The 17,015-nt window shown below is 47.4% G+C and overlaps 5 protein-coding genes across 5 annotated transcripts; 4 read left to right on the plus strand and 1 right to left on the minus strand.

Moving 5' to 3' along the window:
• The first annotated feature begins 168 nt into the window (after window positions 1–168).
• K441DRAFT_697997 (Tricarboxylate/iron carrier) lies at window positions 169–1,834 on the plus strand. The gene is made up of 5 exons (XM_067653027.1): window positions 169–352; window positions 491–624; window positions 686–780; window positions 842–1,373; window positions 1,434–1,834. The coding sequence occupies exons 1-5, from the start codon at window positions 249–251 to the stop codon at window positions 1,580–1,582; spliced, it is 1,014 nt and encodes a 337-aa protein (XP_067501709.1). The 5' UTR covers window positions 169–248; the 3' UTR covers window positions 1,583–1,834.
• A 138-nt stretch (window positions 1,835–1,972) lies between these two features.
• On the plus strand, window positions 1,973–5,448 carry K441DRAFT_697998 (heat shock protein 70-like protein-like protein). Its single transcript, XM_067653028.1, has 2 exons — window positions 1,973–4,237; window positions 4,287–5,448. The coding sequence occupies exons 1-2, from the start codon at window positions 2,136–2,138 to the stop codon at window positions 5,245–5,247; spliced, it is 3,063 nt and encodes a 1,020-aa protein (XP_067501710.1). The 5' UTR covers window positions 1,973–2,135; the 3' UTR covers window positions 5,248–5,448.
• A 99-nt stretch (window positions 5,449–5,547) lies between these two features.
• On the plus strand, window positions 5,548–8,424 carry K441DRAFT_615025 (tRNA pseudouridine synthase D). Its single transcript, XM_067645706.1, has 3 exons — window positions 5,548–5,815; window positions 5,875–6,118; window positions 6,172–8,424. The coding sequence occupies exons 1-3, from the start codon at window positions 5,589–5,591 to the stop codon at window positions 8,029–8,031; spliced, it is 2,331 nt and encodes a 776-aa protein (XP_067501711.1). The 5' UTR covers window positions 5,548–5,588; the 3' UTR covers window positions 8,032–8,424.
• An 832-nt stretch (window positions 8,425–9,256) lies between these two features.
• Window positions 9,257–10,497, minus strand: K441DRAFT_571184 (BCNT-domain-containing protein; the record flags this gene model as incomplete). The annotated part of the gene is made up of 2 exons (XM_067643967.1): window positions 9,257–10,076; window positions 10,139–10,497. 2 exons carry the CDS (start codon window positions 10,495–10,497, stop codon window positions 9,257–9,259), a joined length of 1,179 nt encoding a protein of 392 aa, XP_067501712.1.
• Window positions 10,498–11,032: 535 nt separating this feature from the next.
• Window positions 11,033–12,393, plus strand: K441DRAFT_698001 (uncharacterized protein; the record flags this gene model as incomplete). Its single annotated transcript, XM_067653029.1, has 4 exons — window positions 11,033–11,382; window positions 11,442–11,723; window positions 11,781–12,210; window positions 12,367–12,393. The coding sequence occupies exons 1-4, from the start codon at window positions 11,327–11,329 to the stop codon at window positions 12,391–12,393; spliced, it is 795 nt and encodes a 264-aa protein (XP_067501713.1). The 5' UTR covers window positions 11,033–11,326.
• Between the last annotated feature and the right edge of the window lie 4,622 nt (window positions 12,394–17,015).

Raw genomic sequence — 17,015 nt, forward strand, 5'->3', positions numbered from 1 at the left:
AAGGTTGTTGCATAAAGGCAGGCCGAACGTAGTGAGTTATTCGGGTGCCACTTCTGCGCCCCGCGTGTCAGCGTAGGTACTGCCGAGGTGTCTTTCACACCGCCAAAAGCCGAGCAATTGACTCAACTCCGGCCTCGGAACTGTTTCAGCAAGTTTGCTCCCACAAACCTCTGCTTATTACCCAAGCTATGGGCTCTACTTTTGAAGCACCCCTCCTTTCAATTACACTCTCATAATTCTCCTCCAAAATGTCGTCAGCTCTGCCTGGAAGTCGTGACCTGCCCGCGTCGCAGTATGACCTCAGTACATACTGGGGGCGGGTGAGACATTCCGCAGATATTTCAGATCCTAGGTGAGGAAGCAGCGCGCAGAGATTGTCATGTTATCTTCAGTCGGTGTGGTGAGTACCACTACCACCAATTCCATCTCGCAAGCCTATTGCTCTCCCACTCCCCTCTATAAGCATTTCGCTAATTATACTATAAATTAGGATGCTATTCACATCTTCAGCCGGGCTTGAACATGCAAAACAACTTGTTACATCATATAAACAAGGGCAAATCAAGGATATGACACCAGACCTATGGAGAGCAAAGAAAATAATCGACTCAACGCTACATCCAGGTAAGGGGGCATAAGATCGTACAAGAAAATATTTGGGACAAGCCTGCTAATTTTTGAGAAGATAATGGCCAGCCCGTCTTCCTACCATTTCGGATGTCCTGTTTTGTACTCTCGAATCTGGCCGTGACAGCGGGGATGCTCACACCTGGGCTTGGGGTAATACACTCAGTATCAGTCCATTTTAAGAGCACGTACTGATCATCACATTACTTTCTAGACAGCGGGGACTCTAGCATGGCAAATCACCAACCAATCCCTTAATGTAGCCATCAATAGCGCCAATGCGAATAAGTCTACACCTCTATCTACCGAAACCCTTATAAAATCTTACTTCCTCGCCGTTAGCGCCTCCTGCAGCGTCGCATTAGGATTAAATGCACTAGTGCCACGACTCAAACGTCTCTCACCCGCAGCCCGGATGATTCTAGGACGACTAGTGCCATTCGCGGCTGTAGCAAGCGCAGGCGCCTTAAATGTGTTCCTTATGCGTGGCGAGGAGATACGAAGGGGCATCGACGTGTTTCCTGTATTTAGCGAAGAAGAAAAGCGTAAGGTCGAAGCAGGAAATGGAGAGGTTAAAAGCCTGGGAAAGAGTAAGGTGGCTGCGAAATTAGCCGTAGGAGAGACAGCTCTCAGTAGAGTGTCGAATGCCACTCCGATCATGGTGCTACCCCCACTTATTTTAGTACGACTGCAGCGGACAGAGTGGCTAAAACAAAGACCAAGGATGGTATTACCCCTAAATCTTGGTATGTTCACCCGGACTATGATCTATGATCCATGTGATAAGACTAATGACTTTAATGTAGGTTTAATCCTCACAACATCTATCTTCGCTCTACCACTAGCTTTAGCTGTTTTTCCACAGCGCCAGGCCGTAAATGCCAAGACGTTGGAGGCTGAGTTTTGGGATCGTGGCGGAAAGGATGGTATGGTTGAATTTAACCGTGGCATCTAGAGCCTCATATCCAACTTTACCTTTTTAGTGGATTTCTGTGGGAAGTCTTGTTGCACGCAATACTTGGAGGCAAGTCGAGCAGTCTGAAGTTCTTTCTGAATGAATACCCTATCAGTTGTTGAGTAATAAAATAATTTCATTGTACATTGTCGATATACAGAGGCGGTTTGCAAGAAGTTAGTAGATAGCAGGCAACGAGTCTGAATGAATCGAAATATCCTCAATTAGACAAATAAATTCAAGTCCTCACCGCAATGCTATTTGAATGAATCATTCGGCGCGTAAATTTAGAGGTGGTCGTTGAATGGGTGTTTGTGCATGAAACGGTGGCCTCACTGCCAAAAGCCAGGTGTTCATTTGTAGCTGTATTATTGTCTGGGATAGCTCCAATGAACTTCCACGCTCAAACCTCTCGGGAGAAATCCCTTTCTTTACCTCTGCATATTTAACTCTATTTTCTTTTTTACTTTTCGGCGTTCGCCCTCTGGCGTCTCTCGCTTCTGGACAGATCAACATTTTCTGAAGCTTTGCAACTTGGTTCCTCAAATTCATAATGGCGCCTCCGGGACGACGACGCACACCCTTCTCTACCCTTTCAATATTACTGGGGCTTCTCGTCCTATTCTCGGGTACTGCATCCGCAGCTTCGGCTGTATTGGGCATAGATCTAGGGACCGAATACATCAAAGCAGCACTGGTCAAGCCCGGAATACCTCTCGAGATTGTCCTCACCAAAGACTCAAAACGAAAAGAAGTCTCAGCAGTCACATTCAAGCCTTCTAAATCCGGTGCGCAAACCAGCAGCTTCCCAGAGCGTTTTTACGGCGGCGACGCTCTTGCACTCGCTGCGAGATTCCCTGGCGATGTATACCCGAACTTGAAACCCCTTCTAGGGGTTCCCCGGGAAGGTCCAAACATTGTGAAAGAGTATGAGTTAAGGCATCCAGCTCTGGAACTTGTGGGCTTGGAGAAAAGGCCGACAATAGCATTCAAGAGCAAGAGCTTCACAGACGATGACCAACCATTCACTGTGGAAGAGCTGCTGGCCATGGAGCTGCAGAACATACGGGACAATGCAATGGCTTTAGCTGGAAAGGGCAATGATGTCTCAGAAGTTGTCTTTACCATTCCTCCATTCTACACCGCCGACGAGAAGAGAGCTCTCGAGGTAGCAGCAAATCTCGCCGGGCTCAAAGTTTTGGGTATGGTTACGGACGGACTAGCTGTTGGAATACAGTACGCTACATCAAGGATATTTCCAAGGGTAAGCGAAGGAGGAAAACCGGAACATCACATAGTTTTTGATATGGGTGCTGGCTCGACGACTGCAACGGTCTTAAAATTCCAGGGCCGGACTGTTAAGGACGTTGGCAGGTTCAACAAAACAATCCAAGAAGTCATTGTACTTGGTACAGGATGGGACAAGACACTAGGAGGAGACTCACTTAATGGGCTTGTCATGGATCATATGGTTGAGGAGTTCATGAAGTCCTCAGGCGCCAAGAAGCTTGGAGCTGCGGCCGCAAACATTAAGACACATGGAAGAGCTGCTGCTAAATTGTGGAAAGAGGCAGAGAAAGTCCGTCAGGTGCTCAGCGCTAACACTGATACCGGAGCCACCTTTGAGAGTCTCTATGAGGACGTCGACTTTCGGTACAAACTTTCAAGAACGAAATTCGAGGAACTAGCCTCCGGCTTCGCTGCGAGAGTAGATGGGCCAATTACGCAAGCTCTCGCCATGGCTGGACTCACCTTCTCTGACCTAGACTCTGTGATTCTACACGGTGGCGCAGTCAGGACACCGTTTGTTCAGAAGAGACTTGAATCTCTCGCCGGAGGGGCGGCTAAGCTAAGGAGCAATGTCAACGCGGATGAAGCCGCCGTCTTTGGCGCTGCTTTCAAAGCTGCTGGATTGAGCCCAAGCTTCAGAGTCAAAGAAATCCGGGATAGTGACACTACCGGATATACAGTGGGCGTACAATACATGTGGAACCTAAAAGACCGCCTCCAGAAGCTTTTTACGCCTACATCACAGATAGGGACGGTCAAGGATGTCCCTTTCAAAATGATGGGAGAGTTTGAGTTTACACTCTATCAGTCCGTACCCTCTGGCGGCTCAGAGTTCATTAACAGCCCGGTTGTCCATGTCAGGACAGGAAATCTCACTATAGTTGTCTCTAACTTCATTGACAAGGCTGGCTGCGACCGCGACAGCTTCAACACTAAGTTTTCTGTCCGCCTAAACCCCGTCACCGGCATTCCTGAAGTATTAGGGGGCTGGGTAAGCTGCGAAGCAGAGGATACAGATAGCAAAGGAGGTATGATGGAGGACGTCAAGGGCTTTTTCGGATTCGGCTCCAAGAAAGAGGGCCAAGAGCCGCTTAAGGAGGGTGAGAACTCATCAGAACTCCCTGAAGATGAAACACCATCGTCGTCATCATCAGAATCTTCGTCTGCGTCATCCTCTTCGTCAGCTTCCTCATCGGCCTCTTCTCCCGCATCGGCCAACGATGCCGAGGCTTCCGGAGCGGCAGCTAAAGCGGAGAAGCCCAAGTCCGGGAAGAAGAAGACTGTAACTTCGGCTATTACATTCCATATCACACAACAAGGCTATGAAAAGCATCCACGGAAGGAGTTCAACCGCATGAAGGACCGGTATGTCAAGTCTTTTCCCTAAACCTACCAACCTGTTCACAATAAATAGTCTTGCAGCTTTTGATGCTTCGGACAAAGCACGCCGTGTACGCGAAGAAGTACTCAACTCCCTTGAAGCATTCACCTACCGCGCACGTGATCTTGTAGAAGATGAAAGCTTTATAGCAGTGTCTACCTCAGAACAGAGGTCAGAGCTCGAGGAGCTGCTTCGTTCCACTAGCGATTGGATCTATGAGGAGGGCCATGACGCCGCTGAAGAAGTCCTAAAAGGAAGATTAAACGACCTTAAGGCCCTTGTTGACCCTATCCAGAAACGAAAAGATGAGGCCCGTAGGAGACCTGATGCGGTCAAATCGTTACAAGATGCGCTTGAGCAAACAAAGTCAATGGCCTCCGTCATCAAGGACCAGGTCAAGAAGGCTGCTGAGGCATCTTCCTCTGCTGCTGAAGAGCTTAGCAAGTCTTCAGCGTCTTCAACTGCGACTGCAGAAGAATCAGCGACTACCAATGCAGATCCCCTTGCGGACCTCGAGGAGGAAGACATGTTGAAGTCAACGACTTCAGAAGATCCTAAACCATCCAAGGTGCCCGAGATCATGCTCTACACCGAAGAAGACCTCAAAGAGATAACTGAGGCTTATGAGTCTATCCAACAGTGGCTAGATACCAAGCTTGCTGAACAAGCTAAGCTCTCTGATTCTGAGGATCCAGCTATCTTGATCAAAGACCTTGAAAACAAGTCACGCCGGCTCAATAATGTCCTTATGGAGATCGTCCAGAAGAAGATGCGTATGCCAACAAAGAGCAAGGCGTTCAAGCCAAAGGCTACCAAGAAGTCTAAGAAGTCGGCGAAAGACAAGAAAGCAGAGGAGAATGGCGATGTGGAGAGGGAGATCAAGTTCGAGCAGGATAAGCCTCCGCTTTCGGTGAAGCTCCCTGAGGACGCAACGGAGGAGGAAATAAAGGAGGCCATCGAGAAGGCAAAGAAGAAGGTGCACGATGAACTATGATCCTGTATGTAGATGGCGTAGCGTGGATGGGAAAAGGAGTTACGAATATTTCACCGCCCATCTGGATTGGGATTTAAACGCACTAGCTTTTAGAACACTTTGGTGGCTTTGCTAAGCATTTAAGTACCGGATTGCTTCAATTTTAGAAGTTGCCTTGCTCTCAATTGCATGTAAAATAGGCTTCCAAGGTATCTCACATGCATCAACAATGCCGCATAAGCTTCGGCAACCGTGACAAGCCCCCGCCCTAGCTCGCGAAAAATTACCCACCCCACATCAAGGTCTTCGGAGCACCAACAACCGCGCCAACATAGCTATTATCACAATCGTGAGGTTCAAACATGTCTGGCGAGGAGCTCCAGGAGGAGCATCCTCGAAAGCGAGTGCGATTGACAACTCCGGAACACTTCGCAGCACCCGAATCCAAATCTCCAACGAGCCTTGCGAATGGCGGCGTCGTCCAAAATGAGAAGAAATCTGATGGTGAACTGGAGAAAGAGATCAGAGCCGGAATTACAGAATATGTGAGCCCGGATAACTCCGGGTTTACTGGGATTTTGAAGCAGAGGTAAGGAAACGCGAGTATTGTTCAAGTCACCCCATTGCTGACTTTCAGTGGGTTTGAAGGTACACAGATTTCCTGGTCAACGAAATATTACCTTCCGGGCAGGTATTACACCTCGAGCATTTGACGATGCCGTCCAACAATCAGGGTTTGGAGCAAGAGAGGAAAGTTGAAACGTCTTCGGCAGCCGCTGTAGAGCTACCACCTGCTCCTGCTCCCCAAGCCACAGAACTCAAAGAAGCTGATGGCGCGCTCGCGAAAGAGAACGCTCCCGCAAAGGAAGATAAGAGCGGGGAAACGTCACAGGTAGGTGAAGCAGTTCACCCATAGCGAAATTTCGCCGACAATACGCTTTCTAGATATCCGATGAGAATGTCGCAGCATTGCAGTCTATATTCGGCGAGAAAACCACCTCCGCCATCATCCATCTCTATGCTGCAGTCCTCAAACATCCCGAACGCAAGGCCAGGGACTTCAATGCCATAAGATCGGAGGTTATACCCGACAAAGAGCAGCGTACGAATGCTCACCAAGCCGTCCGTCGCATTTTCTCCTCCCGCCTCGAAACGAACACTGAGAAGGATGAAACAATCACCATCAAGCCTCTGCCACCCCGTGAGAGAGGTAAAGGCAGAACGCAGAATAATGATGGCGCTAGGAAGGTGAAGGGCAAGCTCGGATGGGATGAGCTTGGCGGAGAATATCTGCATTTTACACTGTATAAGGAGAATAAGGATACCATGGAGGTTATTTCTTTCATTGGCAGCCAGCTGAAGCTGCACTCAAAGAGCTTCCAGTTCGCGGGGACCAAGGATCGTAGAGGTGTGACAGTCCAACGGGTTAGCGTCAAGCGCGTTAATGCAAGAACACTGGTTCAGATGGGGAAAAACCTACGGAATGCGAAAGTTGGGGATTATCAGTATCACCCCAGTGGGCTAGAGCTTGGTGAGCTCGCAGGTAACGAGTTCGTGATCACGTTGCGCGATTGCCATTTTCCAGGAGAAGAAGGTTTGGATATCGCGCAGCGGATAGCGCTGGCGAAGACTACGCTATCAAAAACTATTTCGGATTTCAAAGAAAAGGGGTTCATCAATTACTACGGGTTACAAAGATTTGGTTCCTTCGCCGCCAGCACGGACACGGTGGGCGTTAAGCTACTCCAAGATGACCTCAAAGGGGCCACCGACGATATCCTCGAATTCAGCCCTGAAGCCTTGGCTGCAGCACAAGACCCCAACTCCACCAAACTCATCTCCTCCGACGACAAAGCGCGCGCTGAGGCCTTGCATATCTGGAAAACAACCAGCAAGGCCAGTTCGGCGCTTGAAAAACTGCCGCGCAAGTTCGCGGCAGAAAGTTGCATCATCAAGCACTTGGGCTTCGTTGACCGCAAGACGGGCCAGATGTCGCGAAAGAACGATTTCCAGGGCGCCATGCAGATGATCCCGCGCAATCTGCGATTGATGTATGTGCACGCATACCAAAGCCTTGTCTGGAACGTAGTCGCGGGGAAGAGATGGAACATGTATGGCTCGCGCGTCGTTGAGGGCGATCTGGTCCTCGTGCACGAGCACAAGCATAAGGTTGCTGGTGGCGTGGTCGACGAAGACATTGATCAAGCCGGCGAGGTCGTCATTCGGCCTTCCGGCGAAGACAGTGCGATTGATGCAGACGACGCGTTCGAAAGAGCCCGACCACTGTCGAAGCAAGAAGCCGAGAGTGGCGAGTACAATATCTTTGATGTTGTGCTCCCGCTGCCTGGGTATGATGTCGAGTACCCGCCCAATGCTATAGGGGCGTTTTATAAGGAGTTCATGGGGAGTGAGCGCGGCGGAGGGCTAGATCCCCTTGACATGCGGAGGAAATGGAGGGATATAAGTTTGAGTGGGGGTTATAGGAAGTTATTAGCTAGGCCTGGCGAAGCGGCTGGGTTTGAGGTTAAGGAATATACGAAGGAAGATGAGCAAATGGTTGAGACGGATCTGGAAAAACTGATGAAGGAGCAAGGGGGTAAGGAAAGCAACGGAGGCCCTAAGGAAAAGAACGTACAAGAGAATAGCGAAGACGTGGAGATGCTTGATGAAGAGGGGATGAAAAAGATAGCTGTCATTTTGAAGTTGCAACTTGGATCGAGTCAGTATGCAACGATGGCGCTAAGGGAGCTTATGAAGAAAGGGGGTATCGAGACATTTAAACCTGAGTATACGAGTGGGAGGTAAAATAACTATCTTACGCATAGTTAGTGTCAGATATCATATTAAATCAGTCAAACAACACCCACATTCATCCAGAACCACGATGAGGATATCGAAGTTACTCCGCCGACACGAAATTATGGGCTCTTAAAGCACAGAGTGGCACGAATTCTAGCTGCTAGAACCGTTGCTACCAGGACCATTTAAGCCGAACTAGAAGTCTGGCAGCACCACCAGCCCTTCAATTAAAGTGTCAGTCTCTCAATATAGAGGCTAATCTGGTGTTCAGTGGATGTGTACAACTCCGTTTCACTCCAGGAAAACAAGGTTTCATTTTAGAGGGGTTGTTTACCGGGCGCCAAATAACAGTAAAATATAATGGCAGAGTAATATTTATTTTTAATTTAGATCCCGGGGTATTCGCGTTTGCCGTCTAGTGCCTATTATCCAGTTGCCGAATCTTAACAGGCTTATTACCATCATGCTTTAGAGAGCTTGATCGGCGCATTCGGAACGCACTTCGTTCTTATATTGCGCCTTCTAGTAACCTGACAGCCAGTTTACTAATATTAGGGTACTACGATGACCACTCGTGTTATAATATAAATAAGCCGCAGTCCTTCGTAGACCATCGCGTAGAGTTGACAGAATTCACGAGGGATAACAGATATGGTAAGACCTGTGTAATAGTGCAGAGGACTGCGCTTTGGTAGTAGGGATGTAAACTATTATTTATCCTACTGTCTTATTAATAATAATGCCTGCCGTTCTTGAAGTAATTTAAACTTCTCTATCTTGCCCTAGAGGAATCCTCTCCGAAGTAACTTTTACGGAATTTATATTCGGTATTTAGAAGACTAATTGGTGGGTGATTATACGTACGAGCTGGATATCATCTACTCTAGATTTCCTCGGGGCTAGATAATATCTAGTTCTTCATAAGAGTAGCAACTCTCTTCGTAGGGTTGGATCCTCTCGCATCATTGGGAACGATTCAAATGTAAGATCCAGAATTGGCCCAGGGCTTACCAGAGTCAATCGATGATGAGTTAACGCCTGGCATATTACCGTTAGAATGAAATCCTGGCCCTTCTCTAACAGTCTTTCCAAAGTCCTAGAGTAGCCTTAGGCTCTCTGAAGGCTTCGATGTCTTGCCCAGACTTACAAAGAGCTGCGAAGCTCCAAGGTTGGCTCGCATCACTTAAAGGTAAATTCCATATTTTCCTGATCCCGTTCACCACACATCTTTTCATGCGCCAAGCACTACCTTCGCCTTTCTCCTCTCTTCCTCCTTCCTCGCCTCCACCCCAGCTAAAAACTCCATTCGGCCCAGGTATGCCTCCTTTGCGCGCCCATGCTCGTCCAGCTCGTCCGCAATTCCCTCTTTGTCGACATACCCAACCCAGTCGTAGCGCGATTTCTCCACCACGTTGAGCTTTTGGGCTTTCTCTGGAGGCGGCATATTCTTCGGTGCAGCCGTGGAGGGAGCGGGAGAGACAGCAGAAGCGGCAAGACCGTTCTCTTGGTCAGGTTGAGTGATAGATATAGTGATAGCCTTCCGCGGCCATTTGAGCTGGAGCTCCGGAGGTAGGCCGCGCACGAAGCCGGTGGGGTTGGGATCGAAGCGTGAAGGACGGCGGAGGGGACGGCGTATCTTCTTTGTGGCATTCTGGGGTGTATCGGAGCTGGGCTCCTCAACTTGAGCTTCAGAATCGGGTTGGGCAGTGGATTCAGTGGGTTTGGCAGAGGTGCCTTGGGCGGCAGCGAGCTCAGAAAGGTAGAGTCGTGCTTCGGCAGAGGATTTGGGGACGCGCTTCTCTTCTGTTACACGTTGGCCAGCAAAGGTGTAAGTTCGCTTTACGGTGATGAGGTCCTCGTCGTCGAGATTTGTGATGGACGGCACCCCCGCCCCGCCCATAGCTACATCCTTCTTTCCATGGGCGTCTACTGCATTTAGACTTGGAACAGCTTCTATAGGCTTTAATGGTGCAGAGGACATTTGCATCCATAGCGCGTCCACATCCACTGTGGCGCCATCTGTTTTAGCTAATGGTCGCCGTTCTTTCTGTCTGTAAGACGCTCTTATCAGTCCCTAATGTCCCCAAACGAACTTTCGATGATTTCGACCTACTCAATCCTTCTTTGTGCTCTTGTTTTTATAAGCCCACCTTCTCCGCCTTCGTCGTCAGATAGGAGAATATCTTCATCATCATCAGCAACCCTATCACCCCTGCGCTTTTTGCTGCGCCGGCGTCGTGCGGCCTGGATTGTTGCTTCATCGCCAGAGCCGAAGTCAGTGGGAGAAGGGGCCTTGCGCTTGCGTTTGCGCTGAGAAGATTTGGTGATTGTGGGGGTTAATTCATCTTCGGAGGTGGAGCTAGAGGAGTCATCTGCGGCAGGGAGGGCGGAAGGGTTGAAATCTTCGTCAGATGAGGAGTGATAAGGTTCTTCAGGGTCAGGAGAAGGATTTTGCAGTTCTAATTTAGCCATAATTATTGATGGGATCCGGCGATGAGGGGTCTAAGAATCGCAGTGGCTGCGATTCGATATTGCGCTACAGTCGTTTTCGAAATATCGGTAAAAATCGCCAGGCCGCAGCAGCACGCATCCCCATATAATTCCACCAATATTAATCCAACTTATATGTATAGAGGCCCATTTTATTGCTCTATTCTAGGGCTATAAAATAGGCCTTTATTTATAAAATGTAGAGCTATATTAGTGGGGCTATAGTAGGTGCTTTGCAACGGCTATAAAACTTAAATTAAGGCTCTACGCTGACTAATCCGATACTTCTATTCCTAGAAATAAGTACCCCCTATAACTCCACTAAGGTAGCCTTAAATTATATAAATAAGCCTCTATTTATGAAATATAGAGCTATATTGGTGGGGTATATGCTTTAATAAGGGGGGTGATGCGTGCTGCTGCGACCTGGCGATTTTTACCGATATTTCGAAAACGGCTGTAATGGGTTTTATCGGGGGCGGCCCACCCAACTACTACGACAGCCTTGACGACGACCTGCTGTTGGTTTCCTCTGAGCTTTTGCCTTTCTATATCTTTTCATTATTGGAATATCCAAGGTATAAGCTAAGATGAAGGAGGCTTACGCTCCCCAAACCTGGTAATTTTAGCTTTAGGCGCCAAATCTCTGAGAAGAGTAGTTTCCGACTTTAGTTTAGGATATTATTGCTTCGCTTTTTTACTCCTATCTACCATTTCCGCTTTTACCCCTTTACTCCATTATCTTCTCTCGTACCCTAAGTCTAAATACCTTCTTCCCACTCTCTTCACTCTGCCGCACTTATAGCCTATTATGGGTCTCTGGGATGGCAATCTGCGCAATAGCCCCAGTGATGTCGCGATTGATTCGTATATGCTCTCCTCTCCGTCTTCCTTTCCCCCGCGCACGCTTCTAAGGCACAAACTAGTATACTATTACTCGCTATCGCGGTCTTATACATCCCCCAAATCGCGCGTATTATAAGCAGCCAATCTACCTACGGCATTTCCCCCTACTTTATACTCTTTAACGCTATCTTCTCTAATATCCAGCTCGCCAACACTCTTCTCCTAGCCGCTCGCGCATGGCCCACGGACAAGAGCCCCGTCCTAGAGCTTATCGGCAACGGCCAGCTCCGCGGCTCCAAGGCCTTCGGCGCAGTCCTAGGACTCATCCAAGTCGCCCTTCAATGGGCATTCTCAATTATACTGTAACTCCTCCCATCCTCACCCCTACCCCACTCGTAGCTACTAACCCGCCTCTCTAGCGTTATGCTCTACGCCACATACCCCGCTAGCAGCGCGCCCTCAGCCTCCTCCTCTATAACCCGAACTAGTATCCCCATCACCGCCTTTATCCACGCCGCGCTCTTCCTCCTTCCCGCCGTCGTTATTGCCCTGCCTAAGCCCTTGCCTCCCTCAATAAACGTCGACATCTTTACCGGCTTCTCTGCTATTATTAACACATGGGTTTCTCTTATCTTCGTTACCCTTCAATTCTATCCGCAGTACCTCGAGCTGCGACGGCAGGCGGGCGACCCGGGCGCGCTGAGCTTGCTCACGCTAGGCATGCAGGCGGTGGTACTGATCCTTATAGCGGTGCGGTGGCTACAGCGATTGGGGGCGCCGACGTGGGGACGTCAGGCCGTGCCAGCGTCGTATTGGTTTCAATGGGGTTGGTTACCGTTTAACTATATTGTTAGTGGAATTGGGTGTACGGTTTTACTGGGAATGTATCTGCGGGCTAGGCGCGGAGGTAGGGTAAGGATAGTAGGGGAAGAAACACCTCTACTTATATAATCTATACTTTACTACTCTATCCCTAAATACTCTTATAGTACTATATTTAAGTAGGTTTTAAAACTGCTTAAAGGCGAATAATATAGTAAAAAATATTCTAATAATAAGAGTTTAAGCTTAGATTATAAGGCCTATAATAGCTTCTAAAAGCTCTATTTACGGTAAAGTCTTAGAACTGTTTAGCTTGTTGTATAGAGGCTAGAAGGTAGACTGGAGTAGAGTATGAGGGGCGCAGGAAAGCCTTAGCAGATATTTTACTGAATGCTGTAAAGAAACCTCGCAATACTAATAAGTGGGAGCGGCCAAGGCGTCAGGCATCCGAGCATAAGTCGTGGCAGACTTTTACTAAGCAGAAAGTGCGCACGGTCTACCACTTACCTCAGCGAGCTCAGACGTGATTTTTTTGGCTAGCGTCGGAATAACAGCTGGGCCGTCTTCCTTCTCGCTCAATCACGTCTGAGAGCGTTTGGCGAGTTTTGTTAAAATCATAAGCAAAAATCATAGTTTTAGTGATTTTACAAGGGGATTTCCTCCACAACGTAATAAAATAAGGATAAAAAAAACTCGTAAAATTTTTTTTAGGGGGCTATTTTATATATTAAAGGCCTTTAAATTGCATTATCTCCTGCCAAATTTGAGATTAATTTCGTTAAAGTGAAAATTCCCATTGTTAAAATTATGAGCACTTTTAAATACCTTTATATACGGGCCTACATAAAGGTATTGTTCGGATCACGGTAGGGGGGGTTTTTGGTCTCAATTGATTTCTTCTTCTTCCTCTCTACTTCTACAGGTGGAATTTGATGGACCTCCTGAGCTCGCTTAGCTTACGTGATTAACCCAATTGGTTATAAGTAACCGTGTCTACTGTATTACAGAACCTTATTCAGACACTGGCAACAACTAGGAAATAAGAGAGAACAAAAGATACTAGTAAATGAGTCCGTAGTCTCTATCCCTCTCCCTTTTCAAATTCGGTCCAAAACGCCTCCGCCTTGGGGTCGCCGTAATAACTAGGATAGGGTTCTATATCGAGGTAGAAGTTAGAAGCTCCAAACCTTGCTGTAAAGGTATCCCCTTGGTTATTATCGTCGTCGTTGGTATTGCCGTTACTGCCCTTAAAATCGGAGATATATTGACGTATTTTTCGGTCCCTTTCGTCCCTTGTATGGTTCGTAGACTAACATCCAGATTTACTGCATACAAAGCACTTTTTGCCCTTGTTACGGTATTGACGATTAGGGGGGTAATATCGTTGGTCGGTATAGAATGATTTAATCTCTGGTTCTTGTTTACCGTACGTCGCGATTGAGGATTTGATGTCGCTAATAAGGCCGGTAAGGGTAGTAGCGGGTCGAAAGCAGGCTGGTTTACAAGCTGGTACGTCTTGGCACGCAGTAAGGAGCTTATTGTAGAATGTTGTGTCATTTTGGAGGTCCTTTGCTAACCCGCGTTGTAGCTGCCACATCTCGTTAATTAATACCTGAAATGCTTGGCTTATATTAAGTCCTTTTTGAGCAGTAACTTGTTTAAGCGTAATTGCATTCCATTTTGATAGGATGTCGCGTTTATATTCGTCGCCCTTGAAGTATGATTTTAGGCCTATGCATATATTCTCGAGAAGGTTGAGGTCTTTGAGGTGGGTAAAGTAGTATTTGAGAGCAAGGCCGCGGAGCATAGTAGGAATAGCAATGATGTACGCTTGCTTAGGGACGCCAGCTCGAAGGCAGTAGTTTTGGAAGATCTTAAACTTAAAATCAAAGTTATCTTGTTCGCCGGAGTATTTGACTTCGTCCGTGTAGAGCTTAGCTAAGTTGGTAATCTCTCTTCCGAAGCTTCCTTGTACGGCGAGCTGGTCTGTGGCTTGGGTCGCAGTTGGTAGTAATGGTAGAGCTGGGGTAGGGTCGTCGGTAGGGTCGTCGGTAGGGCCATCGGTAGGGTCATCGGTAGGGTTGTCGGTAGGGTCGTCGGTAGGGCCGTCGGTAGGGCCGTCGGTAGGCCATTTTGAGGGAGTTGGTTCGTGAATAGTTCCTAAGAGGCCGTCTGCAATTGACTTCCTTGCCTCCTTCCGTACGTATACTCTATTTTCATGGAGGTAATCCCTGATCTTCTTTAATCGATCCTTGCCAAGGTCATCCAGTATGTCCTTTGTAAAGGGGACTTGAAGTCGTTAATAAAGCTCTCCCATAAGTCGAATCCCTTCTATCTATTTTCCTTGTATATCGATAAACGCCAATTGACAAATGCCTTGATTTCCTTGATGTCGGTTGCTGTCGCATTGATTCCAGTCTCCCATTTTTCAGTCTCCTATTTTTTAGTATTTGACGCGGAGGTAGCTATTACGTCAGTATTTGTTGCGGAGGTAGCCATCTTTTTGGTTCCGCAGTTGATTCGACAGTTAGACTAGAAGTGTGGAAACACCCACAAACTAGTTGCTCTGAAGGCGTGATGGACGTAGGTCAGAAGCGCGAGTAACCTCACAAACTGGCCTTTAGGCTTAGCAAGCAATACCTTGATTCTTAGCCTTTGACAAGAGGTCTAGAGAATCAGACAGTGCCTCTCTTTGTTATTCCTTTGCTGATCTGTGCGGCACTGATTAGTGTTCGGATCACGGTAGGGGGGGTTTTTGGTCTCAATTGATTTCTTCTTCTTCCTCTCTACTTCTATAGGTGGAATTTGATGGACCTCCTGAGCTCGCTTAGCTCACGTGATTAACCCAATTGGTTACAAGTAACCGTGTCTACTGTATTACAGAACCTTATTCAGACAGGTATAAAAGCCTAAAATGTGATAATTTATAGAGCTAGATCTCCTAAGCAATTTAATATAATTTTTATTATAAAAAATGTTGTGGGGATTTTAATTAATTTTGTTGAAAATTATGAGTTTTCCTTATAAAAAAAGCTTGTGCTTTCATACAAATCTCGCCAAAGTCTCTCAGACCAAGAAATCGATCAAATATCCGAAGGAGTTTAGCGCGCCAGCGCAATCGATTTCTTAGTATGAGTCCACTGAGGTAAGTCTGCCACGACTTATGCTTGCATGCCTGGCGTGCCGCAAGGACTCTGTATGGCTTTATCGATAAAGATATAGCCCGTGCATACAACACCAAAGAAACTGTAACCGACTACCGACACTGTGCTGAGACACAAGATCACCGCTTGGAAGGCTCCAAGACAGCGTCAACGCCACCCTATATATTGCTTGCAGATCAATATTGCTTGCAGATCACTGTTCCCATTTTAGTTACCTATTACCCCATTATGTCTTATTACCTCCACCTTCTTCGTGTATATATAGAGGCTTTAGAGCTATATTTACAATTAAGTTGCTCGGTCAATTCCCACACTGCAAAAGCTTACAGAAACCGTACTCAGAACTTCCGTATAGAATATATAGATTCTGAAGCTCTGTTTGATCACAACCATGCCCTCAACTAAACCCGTTTGCCGGAAGCCTCATATCGATCGACTCAACGCCAAGGATTGAACCTAGATAGAGCTTTTGCTAAGAAATATTCAAATATTAACGGCTTCATATTTCTAATCACGGCCAAGAACCCATGCCTCGTGATTAGCTAAATCCTTACCAATAACGTATGACGAAAATTAACGGGTTAAGGGATAGCGCGAGTAAGATACCGTTCTGCACGACGGATGAGCTGGAAGCCTTATATTGATCGATTCAGCACCAAGGATTGAGAATATATATGTATTTGATGATACAACTAGCCATTATCACTAAGCACTAGCAACGATCTAGCTACTCTGATTGGCTGGGTCCTTATCGATACCGTGGGACGAATTCCAACGGGTTAAGGGATACCCGGCGCTTTCAACCCCCCTCCTGCGGAGGGGGGCCGCCACCTCATACGCACCACATGCTCAAGCGCACCAAATAGTGTATTATTGAATTATTAACCACAACCATGCTCTCCTACTATGTAAAAGAAGAGGTTAAGGTCTAGGATGCAATGCATGCACAGAAGCAACTCAATTATATTAGGCCGCTTCACGCAGGTACTGCTAGGCGTATGCTTGTAAAACAAACTAATGAGACTTTAGAAGAGGCTAAGGCTGCGCTCGAAGCATAGCGCATAAAGGCTACAAAAAAGTGTCAGAAGACAGAATACGCTGTTGCTATTGCTTATGCGAGCAATAAGGCAGGCCAATAAGGCCTTAGGAATTAAGACACCAAGGTTTAGGAAGAATGGTTGATAATTCAATAATACACTGTTTGATGCGCTTGAGCATGTGGTGCGTTTGAGGTGGCGGCCCCCCTCCGCAGGAGGGGGGTTGAAAGCGCCGGGTAGGGACCGCGTGATGAGCTGACGAGTAATATAGTAAACCTTATAGGGAATATCCCTTCCGCTGGGAATCAAAAGTACGCGTATGATCACGGAACCCCGATCCTAGTGATTCTATTGGCCAGCTCTTATCGATAACGGAAGGACGAAATACACCAGCGGAAGGGATACACACCCATACCGTTAAGCGCCTCTACTATATGTCCTTACCTATAAGACAGACGCTCTTTCCCCTCCTATTTTTTCCTCACAAAAGGGGTTTTTTAAAGGGGTTTTATTGAGGCTGACGATGAGGACAGCCCTTCCCAAGTGGGGCAGTGTCAATAGACACCCCTGCGCATCGCTTGCGAAGCCCCTGCGCCTCACGTGCGCTTCACGTGCTTCGCTTACCTTAAGG

Source organism: Cenococcum geophilum, assembly GCF_001692895.1.
Source record: "Cenococcum geophilum 1.58 unplaced genomic scaffold K441scaffold_33, whole genome shotgun sequence".
NCBI classification, from domain to species: domain Eukaryota; kingdom Fungi; phylum Ascomycota; class Dothideomycetes; order Gloniales; family Gloniaceae; genus Cenococcum; species Cenococcum geophilum.